This window comes from Schistocerca nitens, chromosome 9, assembly GCF_023898315.1.
Source record: "Schistocerca nitens isolate TAMUIC-IGC-003100 chromosome 9, iqSchNite1.1, whole genome shotgun sequence".
NCBI lineage: Eukaryota > Metazoa > Arthropoda > Insecta > Orthoptera > Acrididae > Schistocerca > Schistocerca nitens.
The window spans coordinates 13501159-13526171 of NC_064622.1; the positions used below are offsets into that span (position 1 = coordinate 13501159).

The window sequence follows — 25013 nt, forward strand, 5'->3', positions numbered from 1 at the left end:
ACTTACACCTCGATGACTAAAAAGGGGAGAACGTGCCCCATGTCACCTTCTGGTTCAGAAAATAATATCTCGCTTACGACTCTTGTGACAGGCAATTGCGAGAGCTCTGTCGACACACATAGTTTGCGACTATCGCCGCTGGATCGACTTGGCATATAGGCGTCCATTACGAACAGCATTAAGAATTCCCGAGCACCGTGGTGCGTGAAGAACGCGCGGACACTTGCAATGGCACCTGGATCATGGCGACGTGTTCTCTTCCCGACGAGGGCAGGGTTTGTCTGAGATGTGACGATGGTCGCAGAAAAATGTAGAGCTGGCCAGGTAGCAATGCGCGTGTCAGGCGTGCAGTGCCTCAGAAGATCATTAGGTCGGCAATCTCGTGGACAGCTCTCGGTCGCCTCTCATCAGGGTTTTGTGCTGTATCAGGACAGTGTGGTGTGCGTACTGTAAGACCTTCGGTACAGTCACCATCAGATTATTTGACTTGTCGCTCTAACGAAGTAGGCGAGTGTCAGCAATATGTCTCGTGGTCTTATCGTGGCGTGTTCATCTTCTGCCGTTAGGTCAGACAATAGAAATGCCACTTGCACGCTTAGAGTAGCAGATTGACGGTGACCAACTTTAAACAGAACTTGATTAATTTTCACACACATTTATTATAATAATAAAAAAACATATCATTACTTAACTTGGTTCTGGATGCTATTTACAATTGACTATCTGAAGTTTCTTTGGTATTGGTACGTTAATCTTATTCTCACATATCTCTGATACTTGACAAAGGGTCTATACATTTCTCTTCGTGGCTATGTACACGAATATGAATATCTTATTAGGCGCAGACTGAAACTTGACTATAGACTGGTACAGACCAATGGAGACTCACTAATCGGAGGTCTGGACACTCGTTATAATACCTCGCGCGTTCAGGTATCACTGCGCGAGTGTGATCCGCGAGGAGAAAAGGTTCTACGTTAGCAGCAATCTCATTGGCTGCGTTACATATTAATACGCGGATCGGCGGAAGCAGAATTTGGTCTGTCTCTAAGACAGCGCCATCTCGTAGTGCGGAGACGGACGAGCGCTGCGCCTGCGCTGTTGTGCTTAGCGGGGCGCGCTCTAGTGGGAAAGTTGTGTACGCGCTGACTACGCGGGACTATGTACACAACAGACAGGATCCTTGCACCTACTGCCTAACTTTGAACTGAACATTTTGGTGACGGGTCCACGTTTCACGACAGTAATGCACTAGCGAAACACGCCCAGTTTGTGAATAGCTCCCTCGAGGAAGAGGGAATGACAGAATTGAATGGCTTGGGGTATGTTGTGGTAGGAAACCGACTGAGCGTACATTGGGGGCAGGTGAAACCTGCAGAGCGTCATCGCAGGAGGCCTGCTCGTAGACTGGATGACGTGATGAGAGACAGCGTCCCAGAGTGGGGCGGGCTCGAGCAGCCAGTTGTGGACCGCCTCGCGGACGTCGCGCCGAGGACGGCCCCCTGTACGGTGCAGTGGCCTCTGCGCAGCGACGCAGTGCTGTCGCAAAGTGCCCAGTAGCAGACAACAGCCGCACTTCTGCATCGGGCAGTCTCTGTGTTGTGGTCTTTCGTCCCCTGCCCCCCTCGGCTCTGCGCCGCCTAGACGTTTTGACGCGTTGCGCCGGCGTGTTGCAGGCGTGTATACGGGCTCGGTGTACAAGGACTTCGGGCTGCTGAAGAACGGCTTCCCGGCGGAGTCGGTGTGCAACGGGTCGGTGCTGGTGGTGAAGACGCACGAGAGCGGCCCCGAGGCGCGCGCGCCCTTCAGCCGCGCCGTCCTGCTGGTGCGCGCGCCCGCGCCCGCCATCCTCGCCGAGTTCAACCGCCAGAGCGGCGGACACGTCGGCTTCGCGTCGCCCGACCGCTACCACCGCAACAGGGGCAAGTGTGAGTACGCCGCGCCGCGCACACGCCTCCGCTGCACTCTGCCGCGCCGCCGCCCGCCGGCCAAAACACCGAGTAACACTTGTTGTGCGAAGACGATACAGTAGCAAGGGTACACTATTGTTGTTGTTGTGGTCTTCAGTCCTGAGACTGGTTTGATGCAGCTCCCCATGCTACTCTATCCTGTGAAAGCTTCTTCATCTCCCACCACTTACTGCAGCCTACATCCTTCTGAATCTGCTTAGTGTATTGATCTCTTGGTCTCCCTCTACGATTTTTACCCTCCGCGCTGCCCTCCAATGCTAAATTTGTGATCCCTTGATGCCTCAAAACATGTCCTACCTTCTTCTAGTCAAGTTGTGCCACAAATTTCTTTTCTCGCCAATTCTATTCAATACCTCCTTATAAGTTATGTGATCTACCCATCTAATCTTCATCATTCTTCTGTAGCACCACATTTCGAAAGCTTCTATTCTCTTCTTGTCCACACTAGTTATCGTCCATGTTTCACTTCCATACATGGCTACACTTCATAGAAATACTTTCAGAAACGACTTCCTGACATTTAAATCTATACTCGATGTTAACAAATTTCTCTTCTTCAGAAATGCTTTCCTTGCCATCGCCAGTCTACATTTTATATCTTCTCTACTTCGACCATCATCAGTTATTTTGCTCCCCAAATAGCAAAACTCCTTTACTACTTTAAGTGTCTCATTTCCTAATCTAATTCTCTCAGGATCACCTGATTTAATTCGACTACATTCCATTATCCCCGTTTTGCTTTTGTTGATGTTCATCTTATATCCTCCATTCCGTTCAACTGCTCTTCCAAGTCCTTTGCTGTCTCTGACAGAATTACAATGTCATAAGCGAACCTCAAAGTTTTTATTTCTTCTCCATGGATTTTAATACCTACTCCGAACTTTTCTTTCGTTTGCTTTACTTCTTGCTCAATATACAGATTGAATAACATCGGGGAGAGGCTACAACCCTGTCTCACTCCCTTCCCATCCACTGCCTCCCTTTCATGCCCCTCAACTCTTATAACTGCCATCTGGCTTCTGTACAAATTGTAAATAGTCTTTCGCTGCCTATATGTTACCCATACCACCTTTAGAATTTGGAAGAGAGTATTCCAGTCAACATTGTCAAAAGCTTTCTCTATGTCTGCAAATGCTAGAAACGTAGGCTTGCCTTTCCTTAATCATTCTTCTAAGATAAGTCGTAAGGTCAGTATTGCCTTACGTGTTGCAATATTTCTACGGGTACACTAAATGCAGGATTAAATGTGAGGGCGATTACACGGATGTGCTGGGCACGATGTCCAGTACACGGCAGCAGCAGGTATACTCTAGCAGGGCAAAGAGTCGAACTCAGCTCCGCTGACAGACACGGGCACTTCATGCCGTGCTGTTTCTGCTGTGTGCTAGAGATCACCAGACGTAGCAGCCGGTGTGTGGTGGCATACCTGTCTGTCGCCAACCCCTGACCAGATGTTTCCAGTCCAAGAGGGCAGGACAGGACAGCACGCGCAACCAGTGGTTTTGCATTATGTTGTTGAAACATGAAATGACGGAGATCTCGAATATAGGGCACAGCTATCACCCTCACAAATGTAGGGCCCAGTGTCAAAGGTACCAGCTATCCGAAGAAGGGGTTGTGGTGTACCTCGTGACACTCCACGCCATCACACTGGGTGTTGAGCCTGTATGACTACGACGGACGCAGTCTGGCAACATTCGTTCTCTCCAGAGCGCCCCCCCCCCCCCCCCCCAATCTGTCGCCCTGCCGACATCCGGTGCTGTTGCAGACGTCGTCGCCCTGTCCCTTTGGGGACATTCGCCTTAAGGCTACAAGCCGTTCTCTCGACTCGAAATACGAGACGTGCCTGTAGTACCGTGCACGGTCGAGCGAACGAAATGTGTACCTTCATGGGAGGAGATTACTGGGGACTGTTAAGATCCTTCCCGGCGTTGAGTATGCCTCTTCGGAACCTATCGATCCGCACTCGAACGCAGTCGCGGGATCCCGGCCAACGCGAGCAGCAACGTCGCGGGACGCTGAACCGCTGCGCCGTCACATACCGACACCCGCTGGTACTCGCTTTTCATTGTTACCTGAGGTGTAATACGATTGTCTCAGAAAAAACAAGCATTCAAACGTGATTTCTGAATCAGAAACAGCATAATCTTCACTCTTCCCTACTTTGTGAGATTACTTTCTAACGGTAACCGTTTGCACATCCAAACGTGTTGTATGTTTCACACCAATCTGACATTTGTAGCTTACGCAGGTCATTCTGTTACAGTTTTACTGCCGAGCAGTACAGTACCAACACCCGTGAAACGATACAAAACCTTTATTAATAGGCTCTATGTGAGATAAGTACATACCCACTCCTCGTGCGAAAATGTAGCTAATTCGGGAAGTGACTTTGCAGCTCGTCCTCCGAAGGCCTTCACAAAGATTCAGCAGATAAGAGTACTGAAGGGTATCATTGTATTCATTACACCTGTTGAGCACAATTCTAGGCGTCAATGCCGCGTTCATCGTCTCGGTACACAATGAACATAGACTGAAGTATTGAGTGGAATTGGTCTCTCAGTGTGCTGACATACTGCTGTTCTCTAACCCGACCACTGGGGACAACGAGGGGCCAAGGTCAGGATTCGACATGGAGTCCCGTCGCGTGTCACAGAAGGCCAGAGGCACTTGATTGGACTCGAGCTCCCAGAACGCCAAAACGCCCCCTGCTCGGCAATAACCAGTCAACGATCACCACGCCAGCGTACTCGTTTCGAGGCCTTTCCAACCGTAAAGCTGTCTTTTCAGATGACCGCTCTACCCTGAGTGTTTGTCGCACGCATTTCGTTCGGAGTACCTTTTGATGATGCAGCTTTCGGTACGCACTGGTCCATGTACACATTGGTTCATCTGCCTTTTTTTTTAAATAGCGTGCTCTTACGGTTTCTGACCGTAATCCACCTGGAAGTCCTTCTCCTTACCGGCCGCTGTGGTCGAGCGGTTGTAGGCGCTACAGTCTGGAACCGCGCGACCGCTACGGTTGCAGGTTCGAATGGTGCCTCGGGCACGGATGTGTGTGATGTCCTTAGGCTAGTTAGGTTTAAGTTCTTGTAAGTTCTAGGGGACTGAAGACCTCAGCTGTTAAGTCCGATAGTGCTCAGAGCCATTTGAACCAAGTCCTTCTCCTTCTACCAGTCAGCTTCGACCTTCGGTTACATCTGGTCTCGGCACGTGCCGTTTACGCACGATGGCGTTACTACAGTCAACTCGGCAGGTTTTCGGACACCAGAGAGGCCACTGCCATCGCTTCCTTTGTCAGACTGCGGCAAGAAGCGGAGAAACCATCACGCGTCTTTTGCAGTCTGGGATAAAACTGGACATTGCCCGCCATCTCTGTCAGTGATAGACCGATGTGTGCTCGTTCGCGTCAGCTGGGTGGCACGCGTCAGTACTATAGGGTGGGAATGCACCACAGTTTTCGTTAGTACAAAGTGTTGTGTACATAGTTCCGCGTACTCAGCGCGTACACAACTTTACCACTAGAGCGCGCCCCGCTAAGCACAACAGCGCAGGTGCAGCGCTCGTCCGTCTCCGCACTACGAGATGGCGCTGCCTTAGAGACGGACCAAATTCTGCTTCCGCCGATCCGCGTATTAACATGTAACGCAGCCAATGAGATTGGTGCTAACGTAGAACCTTTTCTCCTCGCGGATCACACTCGCGCAGTGATACCTGAATGCGCGAGGTATTATAACGAGTGTACAGACCTCCGATTAGTGAGTCTGCATTTGTCTGCACCAGTCTGTAGCAGTCTATAGTCAAGTTTCAGTCTGCTCCTAATAAGATTACCATATTCCCCTACATAGCCATGAAGATAAATGTATAGACACTTTTGCCAAGTATCAGGGATATATGTGAGAATAAGATTAACATACCAATACCAAAGGAACTTCAGATTGTCAATTGTAAATAGCATGCAGAACCAAGTTAAGTAATTTTTATTCTTGTTATTATTTTAATAAATGTGTGTGAAAATTAGTCAAGTTCTGTTTAAAGTTGGTCACCGTCAATCAGCTACTCTTAAGCGTCCAAGTGGCATTTCTATCGTCTGACCTAACGGCAGAAGATAAACACTCCAGGATAAGACCCCCGAGACATTTTGCTGACACTCGCCTACTCCGTTAGAGCGACTAGTCAAATAATCTGATGGTGTGTGTACTGAAGGTCTTACAGTACGCACACCACACAAAGGCTCCAATATTGTTTCCTAGGTGAGATGTTTACAGTGCCTAGCTCGTTATGTAGCTCATACGATGTCAAACGCGAAGCAGACCAGGTGAATCAGGGGTAGAGCCCGTACTCAACTGTCAGAGTAGCCGTCAGTCCATTCGAAGCACCCACCCTCCCTAACAAACTCCATCGTCCAATTGCGACATTGTGGCGTTGGTCCCTGTCCATGTTTGTACAAACCTTTCTTCTTTGCCAGGGCGATATGAAAAACAAGCTAAAGAACTTTTATCCGGACAAATTACACAACCAAAAGGTTGCAAATAATTATTTAATACACTGACCTAGGTTTCGAAACCCTAAGGATGTCTTCACCAGAATTAAATTATTAAAAGTCGTAAAATTACATTGCGAGAAGGCAACAGTCAAAGTTTAATTCAGATGTGCTCGATCCAAAAATTAAAAATTAGAAACGTTCCAGCTTTTGATACGCATACCTCACAAGGAACAGCATCACACATGATGCTCTATGAGACTCATCTAGAATAGGCAAAAAACGTAGGAAACACCGCAGTTTTCATGGCACTAGTAGAAAAAACTGAGCACAACACATACACAGCAATGAAACATTTACAAAACAAACATAAACACAAGATAATGAAACTAACAGTAAAAAAGACGCAACAATACATTTACATTTTAAATGTGAAACCACATGAACACCAACACACATTCCATCCACGCTTAGTTAACCTAACAGAGACAGAACTACACGAAAACGAAAAAATGCTCTTGGAAAAAGGTTTGAAACACTGCACCAATAGCAAAGTGAACAATCAATACATAGAAAATCTCATAGTAGAAACCGAACACATCCTTACACGTGAAGAACAACAAAATAATTGTGAAATAAACATAGGACCGACAAGAGAACTAGTAAAAGAAGAAATAAAAGGCATAATAAAACAAACACAGCAGACACACAATAAGAACAACCAAACAGAAGCAGCTACCATGAAAAGGTTAAAACAAAAGTTAACAAACAACAACGTATTAATAACAAGAGCAGACAAGGGAAATGTAACAGTACTCATGGATAAAGAGCAATACATCACAAAAACCAAGGATTACATAAACACCAACGCAATACAAAAACTGAAGTCAGATCCAACTACACGATTCCAGGCAAATGTGAAACGAACACTGAAAAACATTGAACACACACTCACACACAAACAGAAATACTACTTAACACAGAAAAACCCACAAGCACCAACACTCCGCAGTCAACCAAAAGTACATAAAGACGGAATGCCAATGAGACCTGTTATCAACTTCAAGAAAGCCCCAACATACCGCATAGCCAAACACCTCCAAAAGTTAGTTACAAAACACTATAAAGTAGAAAACAACAGAACAGTGATAAACACAGGAAACCTAATAGAAAACATACAGAACATACAGGTACCACACACAGCATCACAGATTTCATTCGATATAGAAAATATGTATACCTCCATCCCTATCACAGAAACAATAGAAATCATAGAACAAAGTCTCTCATCCCACAGCAACCTCACCACAGACGCAATAAAAGAAATAACAGATATGCTCAGACTGACAACTGAACAAAACTACTTTCAGTTTGAGGAAGAATATTATCTACAAACTGATGGACTGCCCATGGGATCCCCAATATCAGGAACACTAGCAAACATTTTCATCAGTCACCTTGTAAATCAGATATTTGACAAGATAACCACAAATGAAAGTTTCAAAATCATATATTGGTACAGATACGTGGATGACATTATTTGTCTGGTAGATGAGCCAAGTGAAAAAATAGATGAACTCCATTCAGAAATAAACAAAGCTCATCAGAACATAAAATTCACACTTGAAAAAGAAAAAGGAAATCAAATAAATTTTCTTGACATTACAATTAAAAAAGAAAATGGAAAACATACATTTAACATCTTTAGAAAACCAACAACCACGGACACAATAATACATTCCACATCCAACCACCCCCACAGCCAGAAACTTGCAGCACTAAGACACATGTTACATAGATTAAACAAAATCCCACTCAGCAAGAGAAACTATGAACAAGAAATGAACACGATCATACAAATAGCTAGGAACAACGGGTATGACACACATGTGGTACACAGGCTCAATCAAAAAATAAAAACACAAATAAAAAAGAAACACAACATTTCCACAATACAAAAGAACTCACAAGCTGAAAACTTACAAACACACTCAACAAACACACACAATGACAACACCACACAGAAAAGAACAAGATGGTACACCATGACCTACACACATAAACTAACACACAGAGTTGCAAACATCCTAAAGAGACAGGGCTTCAAAATAGCATATAAGCCTGGGCAAACCCTTCAATCACACCTAAGCCAGCCAGCTACCAAGAGGGACAAATTCCAACAATCAGGAATATACAAACTTGAATGTCAAAGTTGTGATGCAGTATACATAGGCATGACATGCAGGAATTTTGAAACAAGATACAAAGAACATATCAGATGTTGGAAGTATGAAACAAACCATTCCACATTTGCAGAGCATTTAAAACACTACAACCACTATCCCACAAACATGGAACAAGAAATGAAAATAATGAGAATAAGCAACCATGACAAACATCTTATACAAATGCAAGAAAACTTCCACATCCAGAAAACCATAGCAGAAAACAAACATGTGATAAATGAACAAACACACATCAGCACAGGCTCCCTACTACACTTAATAAAGGAAATATAACACCAAAATACAGACACACACACACAGAGCACAAAAAATATATATCACACCAAAACACACACACACACACACACACACACACACACACACACAGGACAAAAACAAAAATAAATAAATAAATAAAATAAAATAAAATAAAATTAATACCACACCAAAAAACACTCATACTCAGACACACACACACACACACACACACACACACACACACACACACACACACACACACATACACAAACGCACACACAGATGCATACACGAACAGACCACCGATACTTCAATAGTTACACTCATAAGTTTGGCAGTAATATTCGATCTTTGGCAAAAACATTTGACAGTCGGCAACAGAAACCAAAACATTGCACTAAAACAAGCGTTCAGTGCATAGTGCTGTGAAATGTGAAAAAACAGCAAATTGGCGTTCATAGGAAGAAGAACAACACCAAAAATGCAACAGGAGCGTAATATGTAAGAAACTGTCTACGCAATCTGTAAGTACAGTTCAAAACATTACTACTTAATAGGAAATACCAACCACCAGAACTGTTTATAACCTATAGGCACAGTTACAAAAATGTGAATAAAATAGCTAACATATGTACATATTCCAGGCCACTGATGATGCCTTGCAGAAAATAAAGGCGAAACGCGTATGGCACTAAAATTGTGTTTTATTCAGTTGCTGTCAGACGGTCCATAAGTAAAAATTATCAATATACTGTAATATTACACGCAACTGAGGAAGACAGGACTATACAAAAGTTGAAGATGTGTGTGAAGTCCTTAGGTTGGTTAGGATTAAGTTGTTCTAGGTTCTAGGGGACTGATGACCTCAGAAGTTAAGTCCCAAAGTGCTCAGAGCCATTTGATTTGAATTTCAGCTTATCCAGATAACATGACTACTTTAATAAGACAAAGTACCCCACATCGTTACAAATTAGCAAAATATTATGCACATTCGGCCGCGAAACGGTCTGTGTCAACGTTCAGACCAGTCATACTGGATTACCGTTGCTGACCTACCATGAAAGTGTGCAAATTTAGCAACGCGTGAAGATTCATAACGAAATGCAGTTAAAAATCATTCAGTGCCACACTTAAGTCAGTTCAATTATTGAGAGAAGCGGAAAAACTAGGCAGTAACAAGTATGAAATTCTACAAGATTTTCCTATTTAGATCCGCAGGGCGCCGGTACAGAATAAAGGCAGCAATAAAGCGTATTGGGGGCGCGAGAATTATTAAAATTTCTTTATTGATAGTCTATCTGCCTCCATCAAGATTAGAACCGAAAACAAACCAGACCTCCCTTGCAGTAGCAAACACCTTTCACTACGCTAGCAGACAAATCAGGAAAACAGCCGTCTATTATTGCCCTAGACATGAATAAGCGGGCAATTTCGCAATGAAAATTGCCAAAATGATCTGCAGTTTCCGTTGCATAGAGCTTTATGGACTCAAAAACATTACATCTTATATTTACGAGTTGTGTTTAATACAGTAATCAGCATTTAATATGCACACATGATTGAAAACAGTGTGACGAAGTTCGGATACACATATGAAGATGGTATCTGTTGTTTCGGACATGTCCGAAAGAACAGATACCATCGGTGACGATGCAGCTCGTTAGAATGAAATTGCAATGAAATGAATACCTTTAGCTGCATACAGGCGTTAATATAACTCAACGGGGACAGTAGAAAATGCCCCTACCAGGACTCGAGCCCGGGATCTCGTGCTTACGTGGCAGACGCTCTATCCATCTGAGCCACCGAGAACACAGAGGATAGTGTGACTGCAGGGACTTATCTCTGACACGCCTCCCGCGAGACCCACATTCCCAACTTATTGTCCCGCGCTATATTCATAGTGCCCCTGCCCATTACACTCATTACTCGCGGCTTTACTGCCGATTCCCATAAGAGTTCGGGCACTGTTTGTGCATCCGCACAGAAGAAGATGGACAAATGGCTGGCGAGCCTTAACTATACATAAATGAAGATGGTACCTGTTCTTTCGGACATGTCTCAAAACTATTTGCCAGCATGGTAACTCAGCGTGTTCGGTCAGAGGGCTGCGTGCTCTCTGTAATAAAAAAAAAAAAAAACTGAGTCAAGGAATCAACGATCAACTTGAATGGATGTCTTGTGACGTCCGCCCAGACCAAACGCAATGAACTATATCGAACAAAAAGAAAAAAAAAAAGATGGATAGAACGTCTGCCATATGAGCAGGAGATCCCAGGTTCGAGACCCGGATAGGGCACATATTTTCAAGTGTCCCCGTTGACTTACATCAACGCCTGTATGCAGCTAAGGGTATTCATTTCATTGTAAATTTCGGATAGTTTTTCAGTTTCACGCCTGCGCATAGTATGTTGGTAGCACTTAGTCGCCTTGCCTGTTATGCTTTGTAGCAGACTTTAAAGCTGTGCGGATCAGCATAACGAAAAGGCGAGGGGTCTCGCTCGTTTTGTCCACGACTGTACCTTTATGGCCTCCGAGACAAAAGCGGCAATGCGTGAAGTCGAAAAATGTGGATTTCGACACCGACAAGGAAGGTGAAGACCAAACCATCATCAGTAAAGGTGATACGGGGTGTATTGTGTGGTCCTACCAAATTATGCTGCTAACGGAGAATCCGTCACAGCAGCACACTACCGAAATCTTCTGACGGCTTTATAGTAGGCTGTTACGATGAAGATTTGCCGGTAGCAGTTCAGGGGGGCTCTTTCCTCCACGATAGAGCCGCAGCCCCTTGTGCATTGCACAGGACGCGCTCACAGTTGCCGCACCTGTCGGCTGTGAAACTTTGCCTCACACCCTCTTCCCCGTTCCGCCACCCCGTATTGTCGTTATATGCAAGTCGGTGATGTCTTCCTCTTTCCTCGGATGAAAAGTCGACCATGTCTATATCGCTGTATTGTATATATGTTTTGTGTAAAAAAGGGTGTACTGGAGAACGCGAAGATTGTAACCTGATCGGAGTATGTCAGACCATCATCTTGAGGGCTGTCCACACAAACCGCATCGCCCTCTCACAGTCAGAGTGCAGGTCTGCTCTCACGTCCCTGCACAGGTGCCTCGACGTGGCGACGTTGTGTGGTCAAAAGGGTTTTCAGAAAGGGTTACCTTGGACAGTGCCGGGCAGCTTTCTCTTCGAGCACACGCTATGTTACTGACACCGCTGAGAGACCAAGTTCATGATATATCCGTCCTACGGAGCGAGGTAACGCAGCGGTTTGCACACTGGACTAGAGCTCGCGGGAAGACGGCTCAAATCCGCGTCCGGCCATCCACATTCCGCCTTTCCGTGATTTCCCTAAATCGCTTCAGGCGAATCCCAGGATTGATCCTTCGAAAGCGCACGGCCGATTTCCTTGCACATTCCCAAAACAAGCCGAGTTCGTGTTTCGTCACTAAGGACCTCGGTGTCGACGGAATATTAAAACCTAATCTTCCTCCGTTCTCCGTTTTTATTCGTCCTATATACCCCGAGGTAGTTTCGCTTATGGCTACAGTTGCTAAACATAACCAGTTGGACGCAATTTTATCGTTACATCTACATCTACATCTACGTGATTATTCTGCTATTCACAATGAAGTGCCTGGCAGAGTGTTCAGCACCTTCATGCTGTCTCTCTACCGTTCCACTCTCGAACGGCAAGCGGGAAAAACGAGTACTTAAATTTTTCTGTGCCATCCCTGATTTCTCTTATTTTATCGAGATGATCGTTTCTACCTATGTAGGTGGGTGCCAACAGAGTGTTTTCGCAATCGGAGGAGAAAACTGGTGATTGAAATTTCATGAAAAGACCCCGTCGCAACGGAAAACGCCTTTGTTTTAATCATTGCCACTCCAATTGACGTATCATGTTTGTGACACTATCTCCCCTATTTCGCGATAATACAAAACGAGCTGCCCTTCTTTGTACTTTTTCGATGTGAGCCATCAGTCCCACCTGATGCGGATCCCACACCGCGCAGAATAGGGCGGACAAGCGAAGTGTAATCAGTCTCTTTGGTAGACCTGTTGCGCCTTCTAAGTGTTCTGCCAATGAATCGCAGTCTTTCGTTTGCTCTGCCCACAATATTATCTATGTGATCGTTCCAATTTTGGTTATTTGTAATTGTAATCGCTAAGTATTTAGTTGAATTTACAGCCCTCAGATTTGTGTGACTTATCGCGTAATCGAAATTTAGCCGATTTCTTTTAGTACTCGTGTGAATAACTTCGCACTTTTCTTTATTCAGGGTCAATTGCCACTTTTCGCACCATACAGATATCTTATCTAAATCATTTTGCAAGTCGTTTTGATCATCTGATGACTTTACAAGACGGTAAATGACAGCATCATCTGCAAACAATCTAAGACGGCTACTCAGATTGTCTCCTATGTCGTTAATATAGATCAGGAACAATAGAGGGCCTATAACACTTCCTTGGGGAACGCCGGATATTACTTCTGTTTTACTCGATGACTTTCCGTCTACTGCTACGAACTGTGACCTTACTGACAGGAAATCACGAATCCAGTCGCACAAGTGAGGCGATATTCTATAGGCACGCAGTTTGATTAGAAGACGCTTGTGAGGAACGGTGTCGAAAGCCTTCTGGAAATCTAAAAATTTGTGCGCTATCTGTAAAGCCGGACGTTAAATTTCCTGCTCGGGGGAGGATAGCAAAGAACGAAATTGAGCTGTTGTGCATGTATAGTATAGTAGCAATAGTGTACAGGGTGCTACAAAAAGGTACGGCCAAACTTTCAGGAAACATTCCTCAAACACAAATAAAGAAAAGATGTTATGTGGGCATGTGTCCGGAAACGCTTTAATTTCCATGTTAGAGCTCATTTTACTTTCGTCAGTATGTACTGTACTTCCTCGATTCACCGCCAGTTGGCCCAATTGGGGAAGGAAGGTAATGTTGACTTCGGTGCTTGTGTTGACATGCGACTCATTGCTCTACAGTACTAGCATCAAGCACACCAGTACGTAGCATCAACTGGTTAGTGTTCATCACGAACGTGGTTTTGCAGTCAGTGCAATGTTTCCAAATGCGGAGTCGGCAGATGCCCATTTGATGTATGGATTGGCACGGGGCAATAGCCGTGGCGCGGTACGTTTCTATCGAGACAGATTTCCAAAACGAAGGTGTCCCGACAGGAAGACGTTCGAAGCAATTGATCGGAGTCTTAGGGAGCACGGAACATTCCAGCCTATGACTCGCGACTGGCGAAGACCTAGAACGACGAGGACACCTGCAATGGACGAGGCAATTCTTCGTGCAGTTGACAATAACCCTAATGTCAGCGTCAGAGAAGTTGCTGCTGTACAAGGTAACGTTGACCACGTCACTGTATGGAGAGTGCTACGGGAGAACCAGTTGTTTCCGTACCATGTACTGCGTGTGCAGGCACTATCAGCAGCTGATTGGCCTCCACGGGTACACTTCTGCGAATGGTTCATCCAACAATGTGTCAATCCTCATTTCAGTGCAAATGTTCTCTTTACGGATGAGGCTTCATTCCAACGTGATCAAATTGTAAATTTTCACAATCAACATGTGTGGGCTGACGAGAATCCGCACGCAATTGTGCAATCGCGGCATCAACACAGATTTTCTGTGCACGTTTTGGCAGGCATTGTTGGTGATGTTCTTCCATCTACGCTCAATGGAGCACGTTATGATTTCATACGGGATACTCTACCTGTGCTGCTAGAACATGTGCCTTTACAAGTACGACACAACACGTGGTTCGTGCACGATGGAGCTCCTGCACATTTCAGTCGAAGTGTTCGTACGCTTCTCAACAACAGATTCGGTGACCGACGGATTGGTAGAGGCGGACCAATTCCGTGGCCTCCACGCTCTCCCAACCTCAACCCTCTTGACTTTCATTTATGGGGGCATTTGAAGGCTCTTGTCTACGCAACCCCGGTACCAAATGTAGAGACTCTTCGTGCTCGTATTCTGAACGGCTGTGATACAATACGCCATTCTCCAGGACTGCATCAGCGCATCAGGGATTCCCTGCGACGGAGGGTGGATGCATGTATCCTTGCTAACGGAGGACATTTTGAACATGTCCTGTAACAAAGTGTTTGAAGTCACGCTGTTACGTTCTGTTGCTGTGTGTTTCCATTCCATGATTAATGTGATTTGAAGACAAGTAATAAAATGAGCTCTAACATGGAAAGTAAGCGTTTCCGGACACATGTCCACATAACATATTTTCTTTCTTTGTGTGTGAGGAATGTTTCCTGAAATTTTGGCCGTACCTTTTTGTAACACCCTGTATAATTAAATTTGTAGGTGCTCTAAGAAGAGACATGACGGGAAATTTAATACACAGAGCTGCTACGTTTGGCACTGACCCGACTGGACATCAAGTGGAGGTGGTGCGAGACTAGAGTCCGTGTTGATTCAGCTGTGTACGAGACTTCATCAGTCGTGGTGGCTGGTGAGCGGTGGCGTGCCAGAGTGTGAGCGGACATGGTGAGCACTGAGGTACTGGAACGCCCTTTGTGTTGAGGCAGGTGCGCACAGCGCGTCTTGCACCGTGTTGTTGAGAGACCTGTAGAAGGGCCACAGCCACCGGGGATAACACGTCTGAAATCAGGCGGCTGCTGCCGAACTTACCGGCTGTACGGACCTGCCAGAGGTGAGCGCGCCGTGCGCCCAGTGGCAACCGGGCCGTACGCTAGCGGCAGGTGCTGAGCCGGTGGAGCTGCGCGCAGTCTGGCAGTCTTGCAGCGCGATGCCGCCTGGGCGCAGTGCCGGCAAGGCGGTGTGTCCAGAGCTGCGGCCGTGTGGCTGGGTGGCTGGGTGCGCCGCAGCCTAACTCCCTCTCTGCTGCTGAGGCGACGGCGGACGCACTGTCCGCGTGTAACCGTGTCCATGTTAGAGCGATGCTAGTAGAAACAAGTAAACGTAACAAAAAATAGGACTGTAGGCATCGTGAACGTCATTCAACATTCAGAACAGAATAAAAGAAAAAGGAATATATTCCAGTAAATATAACGTTGACCTATTGTGTGCCCTCTCGATCGATCTAACCATCTAATCTTCAAAATTCTTCTGTAGCACCGCATTTCGAAAGATTTTATTCCAGACGAATGTAGGAACACGCGGAGCAATACTGACTTTAAGACTTATTTGTACATTACAACTTGCACACAAACAAAACTGCAGACGACAGTCATAGGAGTCGAAGTACATCAAGTACTTGAAAAGGGAGTGAGACAGGTTTGTAGGTTACTCTCGATCTTACTCGATCTGTGTATTGTGCAATCCGGAAGCCGAGCGGAGTGGCCGCGCGGTTAGACGCGCCATGTCAGTAATCGTGCGGCCCCTGCCGCCGCAGGTTCGAGTCTGGCATGGTTGTGTGTGCTGTTCTTAGCATAAGTTAGTTTAAGTAGTGTGTAAGTCTAGGGACCGATGACCTCAGCAGTTTGGTCGCTTAGGAATTCACATACGTTCGATTTTTTTTTTTTTTCCAGTCCGGAAGGAAAACCCGAGCAGAAATTTGGTAAGAGAATTGAAGGTCAGAGAGAAGGAATAAAAACCTACACATTTGCTAATGACTTTATAATTTTGACAGACACAGCGAAGGAGCTGGAAAATAACTTCTGTGCCGGGCAATCGGCGGATGATTTTTAAGGTGATTTTCCATGTGCCTCGGCGAATGCGGGCTGCTTCTCCTTATTCCGCCTCAGTTACACTATACAGGCGATTGCAGCGCAAAGACAGCCTCCACGTACGCGTACACAATGATTACTCTACCACGCAAACATTGCGGTTACACTCGTCTGGTGTGAGACGTTCCCATGGGGGTCCACTGGGGGCCGAACCGCACAATAACCCTGGGTTCGGTGTGGGACGGCGGTAGGGTGGGTGGACTGCTGTAGCCTTGGTTCAAATGGCTCTGAGCACTATGGGACTCAACATCTGAGGTCATCAGTCCTCTAGAACTTAGAACTACTTAAACCTAACTAACCTAAGGACAGCACACACATCCATGCCCGAGGCAGGATTCGAAACTGCGACCGTAGCGGTCGCGCGATTCTGCACTGAAGCGCCTAGAACCGCACTCGGCCACAGCGGCCCGCCACGTTGTCGTCAACTCCCTGCGTCTTCCGACACCTGTCCTCACACGGTTGAGCGTAGTCCACGCTTTTCTGGAAAGCTTCAGGCCCTCTATTGGTATGCTTGGGTCAGTAACCAGTTTCCTGTTCTTTACTGTGCTTCTAGTCCGAAGTACTTTTCTGTTCATTTTCTGGCTCGAAGGAAAACACCTCTCCACCTGTCTGCCATATAGGTGACCTTGATCTCAGGCGGTTTTTTGCTGTCAGGTCCTGATATATTGGAAGGTCTGGTTTTGCCAGTATTTTTCTATTTTCTCTTGATAGTAGCTGATTTCTTCTGATTCCAGATGGTGCTATGTTAGACAGTACGGGTAGCCAATCTATAGGTGCATGTGTAAGTGCTCCCAATATTATTCTCATTGTTTCTCTTAGCTGGATATCGATTTTTGATATGTGCACACTTCTGGACCATACAGGTGCACAATACTCGTCCGCGCTGTATACCACTGCCAAGGCAACAGTTCTCAAGTTATTTGCATCACAATGTGTCTGCATAATATACCTTTATCTGCTCGTAGCACTTGACAGCGGACAAACTAACACGAAAAACACAATCCTTCAACGTCAGTTTTCGCCCTATAGCACTGACCACTGGTAGTGACCAAATATTGACATCATCGCAGATTACAAGACGATTTTTGAGCAGAGTTTCAAGAAATTGCTATCAGCAGCAGAATACTGTTTTTTTTGTAGTATTCAACCAATTACCGCTTTTCGAGAAGAGCAGCGAATGGTCGCTGGACTCAATGTTCTTCTATTGGCCTTTTTAATTTCATAATTTGATTCTCTGTGTCTTGAGACTGTGAGTGTCAAAACTTTTCATTCTTTGTTCGATTTCCTCGTTAGTTACAGCAAATAATCGGAACAAAAAACTGAAAATGGGTTATTTCAGAAGCCGGTTGTTTCTAGGCAGACATCGTTCACTGCTGCTTCAGGTGTACGGCGTGTAAGTAGGCTGTTTAGGTTTTTTTATTGGTAACGCCACCTCTGTATGAAAATTACTGGCTGTGCTGTGTGCAGTCTGTGGCTGCTTTGCATTGTTGTAATACTCAACCATTGTAGTGTTAGGCAGCTGGCTGTGAACAGCGCGTAGCGTTGCGCAGTTGGAGGTGAGCCGCCAGCAGTGGTGGATGTGGGGAGAGAGATGGCGGAGTTTTGAAATTTGTCATGAACTGCTATATATATTATGACTATTGAGGTAAATACATTGGTTGTTCTCTATCAAAATCTTTCATTTGCTAACTATGCCTATCAGTAGTTAGTGCCTTCAGTACTTTGAATCTTTTATTTAGCTGGCAGTAGTGGCGCTCGCTGTATTGCAGTAGCTTGAGTAGCGAAGATTTTTGTGAGGTAAGTGATTTGTGAAAGGTATAGTTTAATGTTAGTCAGGGCCATTCTCTTGTAGAGATTAGTGAAAGTGAGATTGCGTTGCGCTAAAAAATATTGTGTGTCAGTATAAGGACAGTCTTGTATAATTTTTCAAAGGGGACGTTTCAGGCGCAGACAAGACTTGGAGATGGCCGGGGAAGCCGCAGCGGTGGTCGCGGCGCCGTCGTTATGGGTACCGGCCTCACTGGGAACACGCCCACCCCCTGACTCGACGTACGCCAACGTGTGGCGACCCCGCAGAGCCGACCGACCGGCGGCTGTCCTCTCTGGCGCTAGACGCGTGGGGTCGTTGAGATCACGCGTGGCTCTGAAACCAGCGATTCCCTACCCGCGTGGCAGCTGAGGCATGCCGACCAACTGGGGCAGCTGATGAACCGCAGTCTGCGAGGGGGGGGGGGACACACCCTACCGCTGTCGATCACGTGACAATCGCCGCTTGATGCTTCTCCCTGTTACAAGGGGCAGAACACAGGCAACAGTCATTCAATTGCAATTTCTCAATGAGAGACCTCCTCCGAAATCTTTCCCTAGACACGGAAGGTAGATGTCCATACTGCTACCTGTTTTGTGCTGCTCTGGTGAAAAGCTAACCGTTGGCGTTTACTGCATGCTCAGTAGCCAGCAGTATTTTAATTTATGCTTGTATTTCGCCTATTTACGTTCACACTCCTATATAACACAATTCATTTTGCTTCAGCATTTCTAGAATCTGGTAGCACTGCTTTCAGAAAGTATCCTGAAAAATGTTACAGCCGGTGGCTATGGCCGAGCTGTTCTAGGCACTTCAGTTCGGAACCGCGCTGCTGCTGCTACGGTCGCAGGTTCGAATCCTGCCTCGGGCATGGATGTGTGTGATGTCCTTAGGTTAGTTAGGTTAAATTAGTTCTAAGTTCTAGGGGATTGATGACCTCAGATGTTAAGTTCCATAGTACTCGGAGCCATTTGAACCATTTGAAAATTGTTACAAGTGTATCGAGGGGATACACTTCGCATAATGACGCCGTTCAGTATTTCACAAAGCCATATGACTTTCGGCTACTAGTTTAGTTCCCGGAACGCACGGTTTACTGAAAACTGCACTATTCATACATATATTCAGTTAATTTTTGAGTAAATTTTTACGAAAAGTGGATAAGTACACCAATAGATAAACACTGATCGGTAGGCTTGTGTTCACGGAAATGGTGTTAATGACAGCTGCTTGTTTTTATACGTCCTTTACACGAGTATTCTACGTCCGGCTGTTGTATTTCCTACCGGAAGGCTTTAAAACGATTTACCAATTATCTGATACTGACAAACCTTGCTGCTGTCCGCGGCAAATGTATGGCGCTGCGGTAAGAAGCGATGTTGGTGTCAAATACTGCCGAAGTAGATTTAAAAGAAAATAATTAAATGTGGCGTGATTTACAGTGACCTGATTCCATTCTTTTCAAATGTTTTTACGGACATCGCATTCACGCACAATGTATTGTTTTGCAAAACATATAAAGGCAATCTGAATTTAATAAACGATAGGGTAACAGATGGTTATAACTCACCAAGTATGCAAATACTCGCACCTCATCATTTTTCAGGTTTTTTTGAGCTTGTTTTTAACACTCGTGTTATGCATATGCCGATACAATGCTCTAATGAAAAGCGGTAAAAGTTTATAGAAATGTTTCTACACGACACTGCCGGTACTGCAAAATTCATGATACGACTCAGCCACTATCAGGGCGTATATAATTGCAGCCAGGAAGTGCCAGCAACAAGGACTTCAAAAAAGAGGAGACAGCAAGTGCCCACTACGATGACGAACACAAAAGTAACTGCAACGGCATTTCTGCAGGGGCATGTGGAAAATGACAGTTTCTCCCACTGTTTGCTTCAAAGTGTTGTTCTGAACCAACTAACCGACAGCCCTCCCTGAAAATGTGTCTGTGCCTTTTTTGCCAATGTAAGAGCGTGTCATATTCCTGGAAGACGACTTTTCCCTGATACTCAAAGAACAGAAAGAGAATACCTTGGGCGATGTTACGGAAGTGCGCCAAACTGTTCAGTCTTACCTCGTCAAACACCAGATGTAGTGTTGTCGTGTGGGCTACGGCTGGCCACGCTATGACGCAGGGACACGCTCGCTGACGAACATCGCTGGCGCTACCCCACAATTAGTTCTTAACAGTCTCCTACGACTGGCCTCCACACTCTGTATAAGATTTGGAAATGACGCCATTTTTCTTGTTTTGGGCTATAATTCTACAGGGTGATGTTTTCCGCCGTCTACAAACTGCAGGGATTGATCGATGAGAGGATACGGAACAAAAAAGGTCTAATGAACTTATGTCCGGAAATGCGTGCTTTCCATCCCACAGGCCGTTTACTCAGTGACACCCTGTTACAGAGACTGCTGTCTAATACGCGCTGTACCATCCAGCCATAGTTACATTATGTGTTGGTTTCCTTGTGCCTCAACGTATGCATTGGATCTTCTGTCTCGCACGTTCACATCGGCCAGACTGCATCCGAACGGTATCAAGGTCAGCATGTATAGGCTGCTCCAGGGTCTCCACATCTGGTATGGGCTCTGCATATACCATACTCTTGTGATGGCTCCATACCAGAAATCGCACGGGTTGAGATCCGGTGAAGGAGCGGGCCATGCAACTGGTTCTCCTCGTCCGATCCATCGACCAGGCGAAGTGGGCTGGAGCACCGCCATGTGGCAGTCACATAACCAGAATGAGATTTTCACTCTGCAGCGGAGCGTGCGCTGATGTGAAACTTCCTGGCAGATTAAAACTGTGTGCCCGACCGAGACTCGAACTCGGGACATTTGCCTTTCGCGGCCAAGTGCTCTACCATCTGACGTACCGAAGCACGACTCACGCCCGGTCCTCACAGCTTCACTTCTGCCAGTACCTCGTCTCCTACCTTCCAAACTTTACAGAAGCTCTGCTTCAGGGGACTTGAGGGAGTAATATGAAAGTTGAAGATTCCAGTCCGCATGAGATGGTCTCATGTGTGAATAAGATGGATGACACAGATTTCGCAATCGTGGTTGCTTGGTGAAGAAACCGGTGACAAAACGGCTCCCGATGTTGAAAGTCTGTCGCCAGTAAGCCCTTCACACGCTGTAAGTGATAATGGTAGTAACAACTGTCGTGGAGAAGCACCGCACGGTCATCTTCAGTGGCGGCCCAACTACCTGGCACTGACACGGCGGTAGCCTTCCGCAGTACTATCACATTTTCCTTCAGGTCTGGTGTCCGAAAATTTCTGGTAGGTCGTTCTTGATTTCCTGCATTCTGGAACGACCCTGTCTGAGACAAACGAGGAAACATTGTTGCAAACATTGAATGTTGTGGTTGTTGCCGGCGGGGACAGGCCTCCCGATACAACCTTGCTGTCCGTCGCCCGTTGACACTCGCCGTTCCGTAAGTAAACCCCATGTCGGCAAGCGCTCGATTTGAATACGAAACCATTGTGTGCAACTCTGTATCACACCCACTACAAGGAGAGTCAGCAAGAGAAGTGAATCGGAGACAACATTACCAACTACTATGGCTGGAGACAGCGCTAGGGCATGACGTATGAGGAACAGTACCACCCTCTAAGAGGAAACCATGCATACAGTGTGGCCCGGTGTGGCCGAGCGGTTCTCGGCGCTTCAGTCTGGAACCGCGCGACCGCTACGGCCTCAGGTTCGAATCCTGCCTCGGGTATGGACGTGTGTGATGCCCTTATGTTAGTTAGGTTTAAGTAGTTCTCAGTTCTAGGGGACTGATGACCTCAGATATTAAGTCTCATAGTGCTCAGAGCCATTTGAACCAATGGACGCCACAATGTTAGCCAGGCAGGTATTAGGCGTGTTCAGTTGAATGGGTTACGGGACCTGGCTGAGAGCGCAGAAACCTTACCAGACGGTACTGTAGACCACGTACGGATCACGATCGCAGGGCCTAAGATCGAACAGTGTTAATTAAGGGTTTGGGAGGCAGGAGCTAGCGGGATGAAAGCAGAGCTCACCATCTGCAGCATCGTCGACAGGACTTACTGCGGACCTTTGGTACAGAGCCGAGTGGAGGGTCCGAATCAGAGGCTGAGACGGTTCTGCGACCGTGTGGGCTGCACATTCCTCGACTTGCGCCATAGGGTGGTGGGGTTTCGGGTTCCGCTGGATAGGTCAGGAGTCCACTACACGCAACAAGTGGCTACACGGGTAGCAGGGGTTGTGTGGCGTGGACGTTTTAGGTTAGATGGCCTCGGGCAAGTACAGATAGGGCAACAGCCTCAAAGGGTGCGGGGCAAAGTCAGGACATGCGGGGACCAAGCAGCAATCGGTATTGTAATTGTGAACTGTCGAAACTGCATTGGTAAAGTACCGGAACTTCAAGCGCTGATAGAAAGCACCGAAGCTGAAATTGTTATAGGTACGGAAAGCTGGCTGAAGCCAGAGATAAATTCTACCGAAATATTTACAAAGGCGCAGACGGTGTTTAGAAAGGATAGATTGCATGCAACCGGTGGTGGCGTGTTTGTCGCTGTTAGTAGTAGTTTATCCTGTAGTGAAGTAGAAGTGGATAGTTCCTGTGAATTATTATGGGTGGAGGTTACACTCAACAACCGAGCTAGGTTAATAATTGGCTCCTTTTACCGACCTCCCGACTCAGCAGCATTAGTGGCAGAACAACTGAGAGAAAATTTGGAATACATTTCACATAAATTTTCTCAGCATGTTATAGTCTTAGGTGGAGATTTCAATTTACCAGATATAGACTGGGACACTCAGATGTTTAGGACGGGTGGTAGGGACAGAGCATCGAGTGACATTATACTGAGTGCACTATCCGAAAATTACCTCGAGCAATTAAACAGAGAACCGACTCGTGGAGATAACGTCTTGGACCTACTGATAACAAACAGACCCGAACTTTTCGACTCTGTATGTGCAGAACAGGGAATCATTGATCATAAGGCCGTTGCAGCATCCCTGAATATGGAAGTTAATAGGAATATAAAAAAAGGGAGGAAGGTTTATCTGTTTAGCAAGAGTAATAGAAGGCAGATTTCAGACTACCTAACTGATCAAAACGAAAATTTCTGATCCGACACTGACAATGTTGATTGTTTATGGAAAAAGTTCAAGGCAATCGAAAATGCGTTTTAGACAGATACGTGCCGAGTAAAACTATGAGGGACGGGAAAAACCCACCGTGGTTCAACAACAAAGTTAGGAAAGTACTGCGAAAGCAAAGAGAGCTTCACTCCAAGTTTAAACGCAGCCAAAACCTCTCAGACAAACAGAAGCTAAACGATGTCAAACTTAGCGTAAGGAGGGCTATGCGTGAAGCGTTGAGTGAATTCGAAAGTAAAATTCTATGTACCGACTTGACAGAAAATCCTAGGAAGTTTTGGTCTTACGTTAAATCAGTAAGTGGCTCGAAACAGCATATCCAGACACTCCGGGATGATGATGGCATTGAAACAGAGGATGACACGCGTAAAGCTGAAATACTAAACACGTTTTTCCAAAGCTGTTTCACGGAGGAAGACCGCACTGCAGTTCCTCCTCTAAATCCTCGCACAAACGAAAAAATGGCTGACATCGAAATAAGTGTCCAAGGAATAGAAAAGCAACTGGAATCACTCAACAGAGGAAAGCCCACTGGACCTGACGGGATACCAATTCGATTCTACACAGAGTACGCGAAAGAACTTGCCCCCCTTCTAACAGCCGTGTACCGCAAGTCTCTAGAGGAACGGAGGGTTCCAAATGATTGGAAAAGAGCACAGGTAGTCCCAGTCTTCAAGAAGGGTCGTCGAGCAGATGCGCAAAACTATAGACCTATATCTCTGACGTCGATCTGTTGTAGAATTTTAGAACATGTTTCTTGCTCGAGTATCATGTCGTTTTTGGAAACCCACAATCTACTATGTAGGAATCAACATGGATTCCGGAAACAGCGATCGTGTGAGACCCAACTCGCTTTATTTGTTCATGAGACCCAGAAAATATTAGGTACAGGCTCCCAGGTAGATGCTATTTTTCTTGACTTCCGGAAGGCGTTCGATACAGTTCCGCACTGTCGCCTGATAAAGTAAGAGCCTACGGAATATCAGACCAGCTGTGTGGCTGGATTGAAGAGTTTTTAGCAAACAGAACACAGCATGTTGTTATCAATGGAGAGACGTCTACAGACGTTAAAGTAACCTCTGGCGTGCCACAGGGGAGTGTTATGGGACCATTGCTTTTCACAATATATATATGAATGACCTAGTAGATAGTGTCGGAAGTTCCATGCGGCTTTTCGCGGATGATGCTGTAGTATACAGAGAAGTTGCAGCATTAGAAAATTGTAACGAAATGCAGCGGAATGCAGCGGATAGGCACTTGGTGCAGGGAGTGGCAACTGATCCTTAACATAGACAAATGTATTGTATTGCGAATACATATAGAGAAGGATCATTTATTGTATGATTATATGATAGCGGAACAAACACTGGTAGAAGTTACTTCTATAA

At 45.9% G+C, this 25013-nt stretch overlaps 1 protein-coding gene across 1 annotated transcript in view; it reads left to right on the forward strand.

Moving 5' to 3' along the window:
- Positions 1-25013, forward strand: part of LOC126203503 (WSCD family member AAEL009094-like) — a 90675-nt gene that overhangs the window by 31084 nt on the left and 34578 nt on the right. The window contains exon 4 of the mRNA XM_049937829.1: positions 1677-1928. Within this exon, the coding sequence (XP_049793786.1) occupies positions 1677-1928 (252 nt within the window). The remainder of the gene's footprint in view (positions 1-1676; positions 1929-25013) is intronic.